The 14,585-nt window shown below is 40.1% G+C and overlaps 1 protein-coding gene across 5 annotated transcripts in view; it reads left to right on the forward strand.

The window, feature by feature from the left end:
• Positions 1-14,585, forward strand: part of CTIF (cap binding complex dependent translation initiation factor) — a 483,939-nt gene that overhangs the window by 249,105 nt on the left and 220,249 nt on the right. For all 5 annotated transcript variants that reach the window (XR_008917834.1, XM_007486656.3, XM_007486658.3 and 2 more), the window contains one exon: positions 2,023-2,099. Coding sequence is in view for 4 of the 5 variants with exons in the window: in XM_007486656.3 (XP_007486718.1) it covers positions 2,023-2,099 (77 nt within the window). In the remaining variant the exon portion in view is untranslated. The remainder of the gene's footprint in view (positions 1-2,022; positions 2,100-14,585) is intronic.

A 14,585-nucleotide genomic window follows, 5' to 3' on the forward strand; every position in this document is an offset into this window, starting at 1 on the left:
TTGCAACCAAAAAACTTATCACCTAGCATCTACCCTAAAGCTGCTGAACAGCTTCTCCATTCTTGCCTAGACTGATCCTTGGAAAGCAGTTTGAATCTGTAAATAAATCTGTATGGAAAGTCTTTCCAGAATGGTAGAACCTCCAGAGATTGCATTCAACTCTCCTAGCTTCTAAGAACCAGGAGCCACCTCCTTTACCACAGTGAAGTATTGGAGTAGGATTTTGTAGAGTAAAACATCATCACCATCATCATCATCATCTTGTTCTTTTTCAATGGGTTTAGAATAAAAATAGTCCTACAACAAGTCACTATATTTCTATTATTCTTTTCTATTTAATGTTCCAAGGCAGGGGTTCTTAACATGGAGCCCATGAACCTTTTTAAAAACATTTTTGGATAGGGATGTTTCCAAATAATTGGTTTCCATTGTAACCCTATGAGTTCCTTATTTTGAGATGAGGTCTACACATAGGCACCCCCAGATTGCTGAGGTAGGGGGTTCCTCATAAGTCAAGTCAATAAGGATTTATTCATGGTATATGATGAGCCAAGCACTCTGCAAAGTTCCAGGAATACTAATACAAGCAGAAAGAAAGACAGTCCCTTCTTCCCACAAAGACCTAACTTACATTTTAACAGGAGAAGACAATGCAGCAAAGAAAACTAAAAGATGTGGAGGAAAAGGAACAGTACTAGGATAAGGGTCATTGTAGAGAAAGTTCAGAAAGTCAAGAGTCGAGTTTGAAGAGAAATGAATATGTGGCTGGCCTGGGTGTTTTCCTTTAAACAGAGGTTCTGAAAGGGCCCTAGAGGCAGGAAATATTTCTAGTGTGAGAAATCTAAGGATAGAGCAAACTTTCAGGGTGGAAAGACCTTCGTGACATGATAGAGAAAATCCAGAGTTGGGAGTGGAGCCTGAAGAAGAATTAAGGCATGGCTGGTCTGAGCATTTTCCCTAAAATAAAAGGTCTGGGAGGAACCAGTCAATTGGAAGAAGGGACTAAAGGAGCAAAGAGTATTTCCAATGTAAGATATCCAGGCATGGAGTGAATTTCCAGGGTGAAGAGGCTTCTGTGGCATTTGAGAATTTTTTTGTTAATAGTTGAACAAAAGTATTCAGATATTAGTTCATCCTCTGTAAACTTGCTACAGAAATTCTTGTTCTAACTCCAGTAGCAGACAAGACAGTCAGAATCATAGATAACTCATTCTATTTCCATAAGAGCTGTATCTCCTCCACTATATTTCTATATTCTTTAAGTTTCTGCACATATCTTAAAATTATACTGATTTGATATACTGGCATTTAGTAAAAGATCATTTTAAAGTTTTTATGGTTCCATCTTATGTCTGAATGATTATATGCAATGGTTCGATCTGTGACAGTGGTTTGGTGTTATTCTGTGGGATATTTGAAATAGCTTTGTTACTTGTTGGATAGAGCCCTACTTCTGGAGTCAGGAAGATCTGAGTTTGAATCTTATCCCAGACATTTACTAGCTTTGTGACCCTGGATAAGTCATTTAACAGAGAAAGAAATGGCAGACCACGTGGACTGTGGTCTGTGCTGTGCTAGGGTGTTCTCAGGGTCACAAAAAGTTGGACACAACTGAATGAACAAACAACAGCGATGTTTGTAGCATGAAGATTTCTCAGTTGGTCCATGAAAAATAGTGAGCATCTTATGTATAATTCTAGCCACCTGATCATATCTTTTTAGGTGTCCCATAAGTGCTAAATTTTTACATCTGGCAGTGATATGTTACATAGTTTCTAAAGTTTCCTAACAATCTGCATGGGTTGCCTAATCCATATTTTTATTAACATTATTGCTATTATTTACATTATTATTGATCAGATGAGATAATAACTGTGAGGTTGTTATACAAATGCTAGTTATTACTGTGGTTGTTTATTGATCATAATAATATAGTTTAACCCATGAGAATTTGATTTTACACATGAGAGAGCTTCTCACTTTTGGAATTATTGATGACAAATGTTTTTCCTCCCAATGCAGGGTTATCATCCAATGCCCCATGAAGCAGAGATTGCACATACTAAGAAATTATTCCGACGGAGAAGGAACGACCGGAGGTAGGAAAGACTGAATTTCGAGTTTTCTTTGTCTTCTTTCTTGTCATGGGGCTACCAGGAGTTTGTTTCTCCTGGTAGCTCAATCTGTTGAGATGGTGAGGCAGCAAGTTATTGTGTTGAGGGGACACCCAGAGACAGATAATTTTTTTAGTAGTTTTTAACTTTTACATTGTTGTAATCATTGTTTGAGGCATCTAAGTGGCATAGTAGATAGAATGCCAAGAAATGGTCTGGAGTCAGGAATCCTGAGTTCAAATCCACCCTGAAGCATTGATGTGTGGTGACCAAGGCATCTCACAATGCTGTAACTGCAGGACCCCCATCCTCTCCTCCCACCCTACACCTATACCTGAGGCTTAGTGTCTCTGCTAGGTAAGTCATTTAACTGGGAAGCCCAGGTCTGCTTCTCTCCACAGTTCAATGATCAGGGCCAGCTCTGTTCTTTTCTGCCAGAGTTTTAAGTCTTTAAGTTGCTCCTGCCCTCAGTTGGCTGCTTCCCCCAATTGTGGAAATTCTCTAACTGAAGCTCCAACTGCTGAATGGTATGGTATGGCTTCTAAGCATGTGGCTCGGATCTTAGACCCCATCACTGACGCGCAGGGGAAGAGAGAGTAAACCTCTCTTTTCTACTTACCTGGAATTCCTTCTCAGGGACCAGGAGCTTCTCCATTGCTACTTCCTCACTTGGCCTGGAGCACTTTGTCTTGTTGTCAGCCTTAGCTACTATTTAAATCCTCCTGGAGCTTGTTAAGCCCTGGGAGGAATGAAATGTATGTATTTTGGTCCTGCTTATTTCTTTCTGCATCAATTCATCCAGCTCTTCCCTGGGTTTTACTTTTCTACATACTTATCATTTCTTTGTGGATTTATCTCATTTTTTTAAACCTTTACTTTCTGTCCTAGTAACAACTCTAGGATAGAAGAGCAAGGGCTAGGCAATGGAGGTTAAGTGACTTACCCAGGATCATACAGCTAGGAAGTGTCTGAGGCCAGATTTAAGCCTAGGACCTCCCGTCTCTAGGGCTGACTCTCTGTACATTTATTTTTTAAGAGGCTTCTGAATGCATGATTGAATTTTGGTATTACTATATACTGAGTTTTCTCCAGGGGTAAGGTGACAGCTTACAATTTTATTTTCTAAAGATCTTTCCTGAGGATCAAAGAGACAAACGCCCTCATCCACTGCAAAGAGGATGGTTTTTCAGGGCTCCAGAAAATGGAAAGGTGCCTACCTGACTTTGATAGGAATGCCCTCAAGGTCAATGTAATTTCTGCCCAGTCTTCTACCATAGTAACTTCTCACTTAGGCCTTTTCTGCTCATGCCTGTACTTTCATTTGTGAAGAATGAAAGAATTCTCCCCACAATGTAGATAGGCATCTCTTATTCAGTTTATTGTGCTAGCAAGTTGCTTGGGGCAATGAGATATTAATGGTCTTGCCCAGTGTCTCACACAGCCAGTATGTGTCAGAGGCAGGATCCGGGCTTTCCTGATTCTATCAGTGGTGACATGTTACCCAGTGATCTTAATACTTAATTTGCAGGACTCTAAATAAAGAGTATTAAGTGGCTGCCTCTCTCAGGACATACTGAAGCTCTGGCCTCTCTGTCTCATTAAAGGACCTGGACAAGGCCATCATAAGAAGGTTCTTAATCAGAATTTATCTTAAATCTGGAGAATTGGGGTGGTAGAATCCATGGAGAACCAAGACAGTACTGTTTTAAACATTCAAATCATCACTCTCCACTTAAAATTATTTTAAAAGTCAAGTAGAGAGAAATGGGAAAATTATGCAAATAAAATTCTAAAACATCATGTCATCGTACTGCTGATTGTACTGACTGTGTTGTGTGCCTTCCTGATACTCTAAAACCAGGTAGTAATAAAGTCCAGGACCCAAGAATAGAGAAAAGAAAACTGGGAATTGAAGCAAACTCAAGAACTTTGGTGAAAATGCAATTGACTCTCTGTTATAGAATAGGATCATAGAATAGTATAGAATCCTAAAATATCAGCACTAGACAAGTCCTCAGAGATCATCTAGCCAAGCCCTCTCATTTCATAGAGGAAGGAACTGAGACCCAGAGAGGATGTGACTGATCCAAGGTCACATAGTGGATCAGTTGCAAAGATGAGACAAGGATCTCCCCGTTCACCCTACACTTCATTGCTGTATATGAAAGTCCTTTAACTTTATTTGCCTAGCCCTTGCCCTTCTATCTTAGAGTTGTTACTAAAGCAGAGAATAAGGGTTTATTTTAAAAAAATTTTTAAAGCAGTAAGGGATGAGGAGTTGACCTAAAGTGGTAGCTGTGTTAATGGAGAGAAGGAAATTGGTGAAGATATAAATGGCAAGACTTCACAACTGATTAGATATTGAAGGATAAGACTAGATAAAAGCATCAAGAACTGTTCCAGATTTCCAAGCTGAAATAAGGAAATTTGAAAGAAAGGATGGGGGAAGACTTGAGTTCCATTTTGGTCCTGTTGAGTTTGAAATGACCAAGAGGCAATTGGCGATGGAAGACTGAAGCTTAAGGCTAGATATATAGATGTAGGAGTCATCAGACATAGAGATGGTCATTGATGATCCTATAGAAGTCCATGAGATCACTGAGAGTTCATCAGGAGAGAAGAAGAGAGCCCTTAGGACAAAACCTTAGGAAACATCCTGTTGTTAAAGGGTCTGATTTGAGCCATCAAAAGACATTGAGAAGGAGCAGTTAGGCAAGTAAGGGGGGAAAATGGGAAAATAAGGTCAGGAAAGCCCACATAATGAGACTATCCAGGAGGAAAGATATGCTAATATCATAAGAGATAACTAGATCAAAAAAGTGAGGGCTGGAAAAAAGACCATGAGATTTTGGCAAGTAGAAATTATCATTAACTTTAGAAAGAGCAGTTTCATTCCAGTGATGAAGTCAGAAGCTTGACTGCAAAGTGTTGAAGAGTGAGAGACATGTAGAGGACAGCTTTTTCTTAGAGTTTGGCTGAGAAAGTGAGAACTGTAGGACAATAACTTGAGCAGATGGCAGGTCTAGTAAATATTTTTAAGGATGGGGGAGACTTTGGCATGTTCAAAGGCAGTGGGAAAGGAACCAATAAATATAAGGAGAAGTTGACGATTAGCAAGAGAGAGGAAATGACTGAAATTGCAAAAAGCCAAAGAAGGGAAGGAATGGAATCAAGGGCACATGTGAGGGATTGGCCTCGACAAGAAGAAGGGTCATTTCAGAAATTGGGGAAAAGAAGGAGAGCATAGGGGAGGATGTTGAGGAATTTTGAGATAAGGAGAACAAGGGAAGAGGTCAAATGGACTCCGTTTTTTCAGGAAAGGAAGCGCCAAGATTCTCAACTAAAAAATGGGAGATGAGGCGGAAATGGGAGACACTTGAGGAGAAAAAGAGGTTTGAAGAAGTTTTTATAATACATTGGTCAGTACACTTATGTGACTTTTTCCAGTTCTATTCAAAGTGCTCTGGATGTATCTGGTAACTTCACTTTGAAAAGAATGTAAGTGAGGTAAATGCAGTTTTATTGGAAAAAAATTTTATTTAAGAAACAAAAACAAATTATCTGAATCCACGGCCACTGGACCATACTTAAACACCCAGAGAGTCCTCCAAGGTTCCCTCTGAACTTGCTAGTATTTAAAGAGTTACTCCAAAATATTAAGTAGTCCATTTGGCTAAGGGTTAATGGAGAGACAGTGGTTATGCCCCATATAACTTCCCAGTTCCTCAAATGCTGTGATGCCTTTTAACCTCGCATATTTGCCTTCCAAATCATTCCTAGCTTAGGATAACATGGAGATTAGTTGAATATCCCTTGGTACACACCAGCTGGCTGTAGAGGGAAGTGACCCAGAAGTGAGGGGCAGCCAGCCTCAGAGGAATGATGAGCCAGAGAGAACCTACAGAGAAGGTCAGTTCCACCTAGGGATAAGTACAAGGTGACTTGCTTTCATAGGAAGAGAGTTTCCTGCTCTTTGTTTAAGGGCTGAAAAAGCCCTCTGCGTGTGCCCACTGTTACTCTGGGGATGCCCTTCACGAGGATGTGGCATGCTCCACCTTCACACAAAGGATTTGGAGTTGGAGTGAAGTGGCTGATTACAGATGCACAGACCTCATTTCCAAAGGCCTAGAATTCTGATTCCTAATGGCCTAGAGGAGGGCTTTTTAGACTGTATTCTAGTTTTCCACGGGGCCTCAGGAGCTTGCTGGGGATCTGTGACATAGTGTATGGTTTTGGGGGGCAGGGGGTGAATGAGAAATCACTGGAATTTTTAACAGTTGTAAGTTTATATAATGTTATATAAAGTTCTTATTTCCAAATCCAGTTGCTTTATCTTCTCCATCTCTAAGTGAAGTTTTCTTCCCCCTGTAGTCATGAATTTATTCCCAATTACAGTCAAGAACTGGCCAGAAATCAAATAGTACCACTTTAATGCTTAATCAAAGGTCTCTAGAAAGATAGACATACACACATTCATATATATGGATACATAAGTATTTGTGTGTGTGTGTGTGTGTGTGTGTGTGTGTGTGTGTGTGTGTGTGTGTTTTGAGAGAAAAAAGTTTCTGTGACTTCATAAAATTTGACCCTGGACTGTCACCCAGAGTCACTGGCAGGGAGCCCATGAATTCTTCTCCCTCAGTGAGTCTGACAGAACGGAGCAGATAATGAAATAAATTGCTCTAGATTGATGCCCAGAGATCTGAGGATGATAGCAAATGTAGGTCATCCCCCCAGGCAGAGCCACAGATGCTGCAAAGCTCTGGGAGTGATAATGCTGCCAGCTACAAGGGACAGCCTCTCCCCATATACAGTGGTCACCCCTGTACCCAGATTCTGACCCCCCTAGGTTGTGTCATCTTCAGGCAGGCAGTCAACAAGCGTGGAGTGAGCTCGTATTATTTGTAAGTCACGACAGCAGGTACTGCAGGGGTTATAGATTTGCCTGGGACGTGCCCTTGCCCTTGAAAAGCTTGTGGAGAAGACCCAGCCCACAAAGAAATAATGAGACCCAAAGCTATTTGAGAGCCAAATGAGTATGGTACCAGCAAGACTGTTCCTAAAGGCACACAAAGGTTTAAAGCCTTCCTAGGATACACCCCACACAGATTTGATTCTCTCCCACTCAATATCATTATAAGGTGGATATCAGGATAAGGTGAGCATCCAGAACTTCCAAAGAGAGAATGTGGGGCAGTCCCACCACTTGGCTATCCTGAGGATAGAAATTCTGACCAAATTCCTCATGACCCTTTATCTCTCTCTCTCCTATGCTAATCAAGTTTTATTTTGTTTCAAGGTATTTGCAGGTGTTCCTTCCTTCCTTCCATGTTCTATTTTAGGTCCTTACAGGACAAGAAGATGTCTTATAATCTATAAAGGTTTACATGGCACTCTCTTCCAAACAGTCCTGTGAACTAAAAAGGGCTTATGTTATCTTCACCATTTTATTGTTGGGAAAACTGAGGCTTAGAGAAGGTAAATGACTTTTCTAAGATCACAAAGCTCCTGAGTATAGCTGAGATTTGAACCCACGCCAGTGCTTTTCTCACATCATGCCACTTTTTGTACCTTCAGATTTTTTTTTAGCATCAGGTGGGAGAATTCTCTCCTCCACCCCTCTGTAGGCTGTCTCCCTGAGTCAATGCCATCAATATGGCGTCTTGGCAGTTGTTCCATCTACAGTACCCTAGGGGAAGTTCAGAGTGTGGGCAGTGAAGGAAGTAGGAGTTAGATGAGGGAGATGTGTATGTCGATATGTGCTGTGTTGGAGGTGGGGCAGAAGTAGGGAGGGATAGTCAGATAAATCTAATGTAAAAATAAAAGAAAGAACCCTTGCCCACACCCAGACATCCATACCCATACTTATTCAGGCCAGTCAAAGGGAGATCTCTCTACAGAAGATAAGTAGCTTCTCTATAAACTCAAACACCAGTGAATTAAAGACACATCACTCAGCACACAGCAACCATTAAGACAAAAGAGCCCATGGAAACTTGACTGAAATCCCAGGATCTGGTAGCAGGGTGAAACAGTTTATTTTAATATGTTTTCAGTGATAAATTCTCACTTGGAAATATTTCCAGAAAGGTTGGCTTCTTGAACCCACTTGCCTTGTAAAGACCTGGAAGAACAGAACTTTGGATGGATTTGACAGAGACAAGGGTGTCTCATGGTATTATTTTCCCAGGACATTTCTCTTGGTCAGTAAAGCCATCTGTGAGGAAGGAGCTAGGAGGCAGCATAGTACAATAGAAATATTGACTATAGAGTCAAAGGTTCTGGATTAAAATCCTTTCTGTTGCTTACTACCTATAAGACCTTTCTTGAAGTCTCAGTTTACTCATCTGTATCTGTGATCTCCTAAACATAATTCTTTGTTGTCGTTGTTTTTTAACCTAAATGCATGGTTTTACATTCATTGCTATTACATTTCGTCTTCCTCTTTTTAAAAAAGTATTCTCTCTTTAGGTTTTGATCCTGCTATTCCATATATTAGACACCCCCTCTTATCTTTATATTAGCCACAAATTTGTGTGCTTAATTTGTCATCATCTAAGTCAGTGATAAAGATGTAGACCTTGACAAAGAAGAGATCACTCTAGTTTGACACTGATCTATTAATATTCTTTGAGCATGGTTGTTCAAACAAGGACAAGTTCTCCTAACTGCATTTACCATCCAGTGCATATTTCTCTACCTTCTCTGGAAACATGAGAGGCTAATTTTAAATCAGCAGTCTTGCCTAGAATCCAGGTACTGGATGTCTATGGCAGGCAAGCCTATCCAAAAAATGAAATGAGATAAAAGTTGGCATGTTTCCCTTAGTGAATCCATGCTGGTTCCTAGTAATCACCACTTCCCTTTCTGAATGATCATAAACCATCTGTTTTCAAATCCTTTCCAGAATTTGCTGGACATGGATGTCAGGCTCATAATTCTTGATCTCTAAAATATACTTCTTTCCCTTTATTGAGAATTGGAACATATGGCCATCTTCAATCTTTCAGGACCTATCTACATGTCCTCAGTGATTGTTGACATTGGTTCAATGATCAAATTCTTTCACTTCTCTGGTATATAATTTTGGCCTGGAGCTGCTCTATTTTTATTCACCTGTCTTAGACTCTACTTCCCTCTTAACTGTGTTTGTTCTGCTTTTTCAAGTTAGAGGTCTTTTACTTAGAATCATAGATTCTTAGAATAGGAAAGGACCTCAGAAGTCATCTAGTCCAACATGTACAAGAATAGGCATTCTTCTCAGCAACTTCCTAACAACAGAACCTGAAATCTCTAGAGATGGACTGAGGATCAGCAACTTCCCTGACAACAGAACACACAGTCTTCACTTACAGACCTCCAGTAAAGGACTGGGATCTCATTCACTATCTACCATTTTGGATAGCACCAATGGTTGTGGAAGAATTTATTTTAAAGGAGATAAATTCTACTCTCTCTAACATCCACCCTCAGAGGATAAGCAAAACAAATCTAATTCCTTTTGCAAATAATGACATCCAGTAGAGAAAATGGAAGCTAAATAGAAGTCGCAAAGCTGTCCAGATATGGTATGCATTCAGTCAATAAGCACTAAATTTCTGTGAGAGTCCGACCCTATGCCAGATGATGTCAAGGCAAAAAGATAAAGAAATGACATGGTCCATGCCTACAGAGTGTTGAGTCTAGATAGAGAAAGAAGATTAATTAGAATGAGACAAATCAGAAAATGATACAGTGGTATATAACCAAATGTTCAATATGCTATTCTAGCATACACAAACACACACCAACCTACACACAGATCTATTTCTTTTAATGATTTAATTGTAGGGTAATTCCCTGTTCTTATGTTTTTATTATTCAGTTATTTTTCAGTCATTGCCAACTCTTTTTGACTCCATTTTGGGTTTTCTTGTCAAAGACACTAGAGTGGTTTGTTCTTTTCTTCTCCAGTTTATTTTATACATGAGGACCTGAGGCCAATAGGATTAACTGTCTTGCCCAGGATCACAGGGCCAGTAATTGTCTGAGGCCAAATTCAAACTCATAAAGATGACTCTTCCTGACCCCAGGCTTGGCACTCTATCCAGCGTACCACCTAGCTTCCATGTTCGTATGTAGGCTGGACTATATAATCTCTGAGGTACCTTAAAACTCTGAAATGCTGTGATTCAAGAAACATTTATTTATCATCTCTTTATCGAACATTGGCTTAGGTATTGGAAGAGAAAGATTAAATAAAACACATCCCTATTATCATGAAGCTTATAGCTAAGTATGAGTCTATAAAACATACTCAGATAACTGTAATCCAACATAAAACATGAAAGGTGCCCAAGAGTGGTATAGAGTACTATTTACACCTGAAAGCCAATGACTAGAGATGGAAGTGGGTAGAGACCTTCAGGAAAATCTTGCTGGAGGAGGTGGTATTTGAATTGGGCTTTAAAATGTGTATAAGAATTCAGGAGGGGGAGAGTAAGAGTATTGGGTGCATTCTTGGTAGAGGGAGCAACGAACAAAACTCATAGAGGAGGGAATATATAGACTATATATGGGGGATGATGGTGAGTCATTCAGTATAGTGCAGAGAGAAATATTTTAAGTGAAGGTTGGAAAAAGTAGATTGACACCATATTGTGATACTGCTGATCCCACCATAATGATATCATGGATTTCCAGGAGTAGATTATACCCCTTCAGCATAGGTCTCATGCCTTACACCTAATAGGTGCCTTATAATTATTTGTTCATTGCTTGACTGACAGTAGAGGTGGGCTAAGCAACCTATTCCCTCTGTCTCTGTCTGTCTCTATCTCTCTTACTTTGATGATCATTGGCACATATTTGTGAGGATGAGTGGCCAAGGGGACCATGACATGTGACAGCTGGCTGAGTTTAGGAATAGGTACTGTATTGTAACTGTGCATTAGAGAAAAGGTAAGTGGTTAGAGAAAAGTAAGTAATCACTTCTAAGTGATTAAAATTCTGACCCACAGAGTAATACCAGAAATATCTAAGAAGGACTTTGTTTTGTTCTTGTATTATTATTAGGAAGTCGTCGTTTTCTTTCACTCTGGTCCTAACAACTGGATAGAGAGAAGGGAAGAAAATAGATTTTCCTTTATAGATGGCCATTGGTTTTTCTAACATTTTGCCATCTGTATTAGTAAAGGAGAAAATGGGACAGACCATTCTTGTTTTCTGCCTTCCTATAGCTTCTCTCCACTGTAGCCCTGTGAGCCATTTTAGCTCAAATTAGTCAACTTGTGGGACAGTTGCTTGAGGTCAGTAGTTGTTGTTGGACTCTGGAATCTGGCTTTCTTATTCTTGGGTAGGGGCTTCTCTGAACAATGGCCCTGAAAGATGTGAATCCTTGTTCGGGTCATTCTTGACACTTTTCATTGCTGGCCCTGACAGAGTCCATTAACAGTCTGCCATGATGTGCATTGGATGGGGTAATTATTACTAATACCATTTACAAAGGAGAAAACTGATTCTCTTCACTATTCCAATTGTTTCCTTCTCCAAAGAGAGAGGAAAAAATAACTTATAAGTTGTGAAATCATAGAGCCTATGTCAAAGGGACAGCTAGGAGACTCTGGAGTCAAAAGAACTCCTGAATTTAAATCTGGCCTCAGACACTTACTTGGGCAAGTCATTTAACACTGTTGGCCTTGGTTTCCTCATCTGTAAAATGAGATGGAAAAGGAAATGACAAACAACTCCATTATCTTTGCCAAGAAAATCCAAAATGGAGTCATGAGGAACTGAAAAATGACTGAAAAACAACAAATATCAAGTGAATTTATAGAGGTGGACTGAGGAGATAAACAGAGAGCCTGACATTTGTTCTTTGGAGAAAAGCTGTAAGACCTTTTTTATGAAAAGCAGGGTGACATTGTAGAGTCTTAGAATCAGAAGATCTGGGCTTGAGATCCAGCTTTTGTCACTTAATAATTGTGTGACCTCAGAGAAATCATTCAACCTTTCTAAGTTGTAATTTCTTTGGGAAAAATCAAAATAATAAAACCTGAATTACCTCACAGCTTTATTATGACACTAAAGCATTAACTGTAAAAAAAAAAAAAGAGTATAAAGGGGTCCTGAAACCAAGAAGTTTGAGAACCACTGCTATAGTCTAATCCTGCCTTTCAAGCTTTATTTCTCATTTGTCAGCCAAATTTGACTTTGCCTTGTTTCTCAAACAATCCCCATCCATCATACCCCAATGCTCTTGCTCACAAATTTCCCTCCATATCCACTAAACTGACCTGCTAAAATTTTGCTCATTATTCAAGGCCCAGCAATTTCAGTTGTGCTTTCCCTTTTCTCCAATTGGTAGTGATCCTCTGTGCCTATATAGTACTTTAGGAATCCTACTTTTAGAGGACCCTCCCGTTCTTCCCTCTGCCTCTGCCTTAAGTTTCTCACTAGACTACAGTCCTTGAGGGCAGGGACAAGTTCGAACTCATCTTTGTATATCTTCTCTTGGCACTCAGCCTTGAACCTGCACCCTGAAAAGTGTTTGTAAAATTGAATTGAACTGAATTAGTGACAAGGCCCTTTGCTAAGTGCTAGATGAATGCAGAGGTGAATAAACCCAGGTTTCTGACCTTCACTTTAGCATTTGGGGGATTTCCTAGACATTTAAGCCTCTATCAGGTTATCCTACTCTTTCCTCTCTGATGGCCTGAAAAAATCATTCATAGTTGGGTGCAAATTAGTGTGTTGCCCCTCTAGGGAGTATTTGCCTAGTAAATAAAGAGCCTTAGAAGAGAGCAATGCTCTATGCAAAGCAATTAATCATTAGCTGTGGAATTGCATTATAATATATATTATACATTTCAGGCTTCAAGGCTTTCAAAGGTGGAAAGAATGTTGGGGATCTTGCCCAACCCCCTTGTTTTACAGAGGAGGAAAACAAGAGGGAAGTGACTTATTAAAGACCACATAGCTAATGAGTCAGAGCCAAAATTTGAACTCTAGTCTTATAGAGTATAAATCCAGTTAGCTTTCCACTCTACCCTTCTGCCTTTTCTGGTCAGAGATCAGTGAGGTCCCATTTAAAAATAGCAAAGACAGAACTTAGTGGTGGGAGACTATCTAGTCTACTATGCTTACCATCCATCCTCCTACCACAATTTCCCAGCCTGAGAGTTGCTGAATTTAGTTCATCCTGTAATGAAGCAGTAACCGAATCCCTGGTTTTTAGCAGTCTACTCATCCTATTTATTATCAAGAGCCTGAGAGAAAGACCTGACCCACCCCCACTCCCCCAAGGCCTGCCTGCCTTTTCCCCAATAGCTTTTAGTAGCTAGCTGCTGCTTTGTTTCCCAGCAAGGAATTCTCCCTCATTAAGTTCCTGCTAAAGATAGGTGGGAAAATAGGACAAGAAGAACCCCACCTGGCAATGGTGTCAGACTGAGTGAGATGAGTCGAGTGGGAGAAGAATTATTTTTAGGATCCATCAGTTTTCTCTCCCCCACAGTGGGTAGTCTCAGAAGGAGGAGAGAGACATGCTTCTAAAAGTCAGGTTCCCAAACTCCCATCACAGTCAAGGCAACGGACTTTGGAAATCCTCAGGTGCCCCACTTAGTCAAGAAAATCAGGCCAAAAGGGCCTTCAATGCCATCCACAGGGAAGATTGTTCCCAGGGGTGAAATCATGTGGGAAACAAAATCCATCTACAGAGCCCCCCAGTTTCTCCACATTCTGTCTTGTACTTTATGTCTTGTGACCTTCCTCCACCTTGATGTTGAAGGAGCCCTTTAACCCTGTTGAAAATCTCTGAAGACATGAGTCAGTGATACCTGGAGGTGAATGCAAATCATTGCATTCCATTGGTGGGATATATTTTATCGATGGCTCATTAAACATCTGTTAAATACAGTGTTGGGCACTCGGAGTTGAAAAATAAAATTATAAACAGGTCCTTCCCTGGAGAAGCTTATGAACTTACAATTTCACCTCAGGGAAACAAGAAATGCCTTTAAAATAATGAAAAAATAGATAGAGGTAAGGGAAAGTGGTAGGGAAAGCTTTATATGAAAGGTGGTACTTGATGTGAGTGGGGAGGGAAAGTAAGAATTCTTAGAGACAGGAGTGAGGAGGGATGTTCTAGGATCATTCTTTGTACCAGGAACAACCAGAACAAAGGCATAGATAGAAGAGATGATGGGCTGTCTATGAGAAACAGTTAAGAATACCAGATTGACTGGACCAATGAGTGTATGAAGGAGGCTAGAATGTAATCTCTCATGGTGAAGTTAAAGAGTTGGTCTTTACCATTCTAGGGATTTCAGGCAACAACCATCATCCTCGTAATAATAACTAACATTTATGTATCACTTTCTATGTGCCATATACTCTAGTTATCATCTCATTTGATCTGCACAATGACCCTGGGAGGTAGATGCTGCTATTATCCCTATTTTAATGGAAAAGAAACTGAGGCAAACAGAAGTTAAG

This window comes from Monodelphis domestica, chromosome 3 (assembly GCF_027887165.1).
Source record: "Monodelphis domestica isolate mMonDom1 chromosome 3, mMonDom1.pri, whole genome shotgun sequence".
Lineage (NCBI taxonomy): Eukaryota > Metazoa > Chordata > Mammalia > Didelphimorphia > Didelphidae > Monodelphis > Monodelphis domestica.